This window comes from Arachis duranensis, chromosome 9 (assembly GCF_000817695.3).
Source record: "Arachis duranensis cultivar V14167 chromosome 9, aradu.V14167.gnm2.J7QH, whole genome shotgun sequence".
In the NCBI taxonomy this organism is placed as follows: domain Eukaryota; kingdom Viridiplantae; phylum Streptophyta; class Magnoliopsida; order Fabales; family Fabaceae; genus Arachis; species Arachis duranensis.
In genome coordinates, this window is record NC_029780.3 from 54,601,450 (window position 1) to 54,605,317 (window position 3,868).

At 43.4% G+C, this 3,868-nt stretch overlaps 1 protein-coding gene across 1 annotated transcript in view; it reads left to right on the forward strand.

The window, feature by feature from the left end:
* LOC127741552 (protein FAR1-RELATED SEQUENCE 5-like) overlaps window positions 1-3,030 on the forward strand; it is a 12,474-nt gene extending 9,444 nt beyond the window's left edge. Inside the window, exons 2-4 of the mRNA XM_052254279.1 lie at window positions 661-2,099; window positions 2,172-2,291; window positions 2,866-3,030. Coding sequence (XP_052110239.1) covers window positions 661-2,099; window positions 2,172-2,291; window positions 2,866-3,030 — 1,724 coding nt within the window. The remainder of the gene's footprint in view (window positions 1-660; window positions 2,100-2,171; window positions 2,292-2,865) is intronic.
* The last annotated feature ends 838 nt before the right edge of the window (window positions 3,031-3,868 follow it).

The following is a 3,868-nucleotide window of genomic DNA, read 5'->3' on the forward strand; positions in this document are numbered from 1 at the left end:
ATTCATGAGGATCCGGAAAGTCTAAACCTTGTCTATGGTATTCCGAGTAGGATTCTGGGATTGAATGACTGTGACGAGCTTCAAACTCCTGAAGGCTGGGCGTGATGAAAAGCGCAAAAGAATCAAGGGATTCTATTCCAACCTGATTGAGAACCGATAGATGATTAGCCGTGCTGTGACAGAGCATAGGAACGTTTTCACTGAGAGGATGGGATGTAGCCATTGACAACGGTGATGCCTTACATACAGCTTGCCATGGAAAGGAGTAGGAAGGATTGGATGAATGTAATAAGAAAACAGAGATACGAGAGGAGCACAGCATCTTCACACACTTATCTGAAATTCCCACTATTGCTTTACATAAGTATTTCTATCCCTTTTTATTTTCTATTTATTTATTAATTTTCGAACTCACCATAAACCAATTTAATCTGCCTAACTAAGATTTACAAGGTGACCATAGCTTGCTTCATACCAACAATCTCTGTGGGATCGACCCTTACTCACGTAAGGTATTACTTGGATGACCCAGTACACTTACTGGTTAAGTTGAACGGAGTTGTGTCCACACATAGTTGAAAAAGCAATGAATTTTACAAAATACAATAACAAAGGAATCACAATTTCGTCCACCAGCATGAATATCGGATTGGGATGCAGCAGCCACTATCGGTTACTTAGAGGGTAAGGCGAATGTGGACATGATGACCTCGGCACGCTACACACAGACCTCGGATAATCGGCTGGGTAGCCTATTTTGGGCTGATGGGGAGATGATGGCAGACTATCAGCTATTCGGTGATGTTTTGGCATTTGATTCTACGTATCATTCTAACAAGTACAGGAAGCCACTGGTGGTATTCTTTGGGTCAAATCACCACAAACAAACATCTATTTTTGGGTTCGCGTTGCTTGAGGATGAAGAGGTTCATACTTACCAATGGGTGTTATTGAACCTGCTAGACGTGATGGGACATAAGAAGCCTTGTGTAGTAGTCACGGATGGGGACAAGGCGATGCGAGCTGCAATTGCAGAGGTGATCCCAACCACAAAACATAGGTTGTGCTGTTGGCACCTTGAGAAGAATTGCGTCCAGAGGGTTAAGGAGACAGAATTTTGCAAGGTTTTTCAAAAGGTGCTGTATGCCAACTTGGATATCAATGAGTTCGAGGACTTTTGGAAGACGCTGGTTGAGTCGCTTGGCCTACAAGATAACATCTGGGTTCAGAGCACATACGATAGTAGAGAAAGTTGGGCAATGGCCTACCTGAGGGGCACATTCTGTGCGGTATACAGGACAACCTCAAGATGTGAAGGGATCAATGCTTTCGTTAAGGGTTTTCTTAGATCAACTGATAGCATTTTGGAACTTGTACACAGTTTAGATCAAGTTGTGAAAGACTATCGGAATAATGAAGTAATGGCCCAATTCTATTCTACCTATTATACTCCTGTGCTAACGACCGGACTTGATTCGATCGAGCTGTTTGCTTCGAAGGTGTATACACGAGCGGTTTTCAGAGAAGTGAAAAAACAAATAAAGGGTGTGGCGACGCTATTGTTTCAGGGCAGGGACGTCATTAGCATGACGTGTGTGTACAAGTTTTCAAAGATGAGGAAACCTAATAGGACATACAAGGTGTTGTATGATCCGAACGAGGAAAGGATTGATTGTGAATGTTCAATGTGGAACAGTGAGGGGATTCCCTGTAGTCATATATTCTATGCGATAAAGTATGAGGGCTTGGAAAAAATACCGGGCGGTCTTATTTTGAGCAGATGGTGCAAGGATGCAAAGGAATGGAGATCGAAACCCCCCGAAAGTACAGAGGGCCATCAAGGACGCTTGCTTAGATATGGGGCCCTTTGTGGGGCGATGAGTGTGGTAGCAAAACTCGGGGCAGAAGATGCAAATGAGTTTGTTGTGGCTAGAGACGGGATTTCACGTCTCACAGCAGAACTGCAACGACGAGCATACAACAAGCTAGGAGGGCCCCCGGGTTTATCGTCGCTATCTGGGCTGAAGGACCCGGTGGTGTCAAAGACTAAGGGTGCTCCGAGGAAGGGGAAGGAGATGCATTTCGGCAGCGAGGGTGAGGTTCTGATGAAGTGACAACGTTGCACGACGTGCGGCTTACCTGGTCATACGAAGAGGACTTGCACGAGCCAGCGGGATCATGGTGTTGCTGGCACTGACGCTTGCGTGGTCTATAGTTCTGCGGAGTGTTCGTCAGCGAAACCAAGTGCCCCGTATACAGCTGGAAGGACGCAAGATGCCGACAAGGATGGGGTAAGTGTACGGACCCATACCACTTTAGATTAAATGATGGTACGGTTTAGAGTATTGAAGTAATACGCATGTGAGAAACATGGATCCATTCAAATCATCTGGGAAAAGCTAAATGCATCGGCTGCGGAGCACATTTCTTTAGTGGTGGGGAGAATATCTGATATGAGTAGTGAAGTAGTAATTTCCGTCTCACCTTTTGTGCTGGTGACACAAGAGACATGGGAGATGTAAAGTAGTAATTTACGTTTTACGTTTTGTGCTCTTGACACAAGATACATGGGATATGTGATGCGTAGCGTATAATGTGGTGTGAGTTATTCCTGTAAAGCATTCGGTGTAGATCACGTATGGTTGCATTGCATTTGGGCCAAGCAAGGAAAGAGTTCTTTTGGCCGTGCAATAGCTGAGGCTTCTTTGATTTCCATTTTTTGACTCATGAATTTAGCAATGGGTGGTCAACATGACAGGAACGAGGGACAAATAGATTCAACTAAGACTTTGCATGCATACATAGGTAAATAGCAATGGTTAGGTTGTGATCAGGTTTTTAACAACTTCTAGTTGCACTTGGCAGGGCATTCAGTCGGAGAACGGCGACAATAGGCAGACTGTTCCAGATTGTGCTGAAACAACCTCAACTCGGTCAATGCATGGGTGTAGTCTTGCGCATTGTAGCCCCCACATGGGTGTCGGCGGTGAGGGTTCCAACATCTTTCTCGGAGGGCAACACATCGAATAGTTTTTTTCTTCACAAGGCTACTCCGGTCACGTAGGGGGTCTCACACAGTAGCAACCAGGTTAGGTGCGTTTAACCTCACAAGGCCCACCAACGAAGATCTGTTTGAGCAGTGGCTAACCCAGGTATGGTTGGAAGTGTGCAGTTTGCTTTATGTTAAGTAAGGTAAAATTTGTATATTCAGTTCCAACGGTTCTTGGTTTTTTATGTTTCTTGTATGTCCCCGTGTACAGAATGCCTTGGGAAGACGGGGTGTAGCATGAGACAAGGGTTAGTACCATTTGCCTCTGCTCATGATTGTTTCGTATTTAATTTATTTAATTTAGATGATATTTGCTTTATAGTTAGTAGACCACTACTCAATAAGGTGATTGGTGTTGATTAATAATGTAATGTATATTCGATTCATTGAGTCCTCCGGTATGGAAAAAATTATTCAGAAGAAGCCATTTGGCGGTAATTAACCTTTGCATTTTCATAACCACTCAACAAATGCCCCAAAACTACACGTTCACTATTAATATGAACTTCATTTGTAAAACTAGAATGCACATTTCCTTTTGCTCGTGGAGGAGTTCTACGAGTCCACAGTGCATTTCGATTTTACAATTTTTCCTGTTACCGTATGGCAAATTACAATGAAATCAGGCGAATGAAGAAATGGTTCTGGAGACTTTCTTTGGCATTTCTTTATGTTTTCTTGTTAGTTGCATTGCTGCTTATATTCATTTAGTTTAAATTTTTTCTGTTTTGCCGTTGGTTGCATTGGGTACTCTCTATAGTTTATTGCATAGGAATTAGCGCAAAATGTTAGTATGTGACACATATAACCCTGTGATGG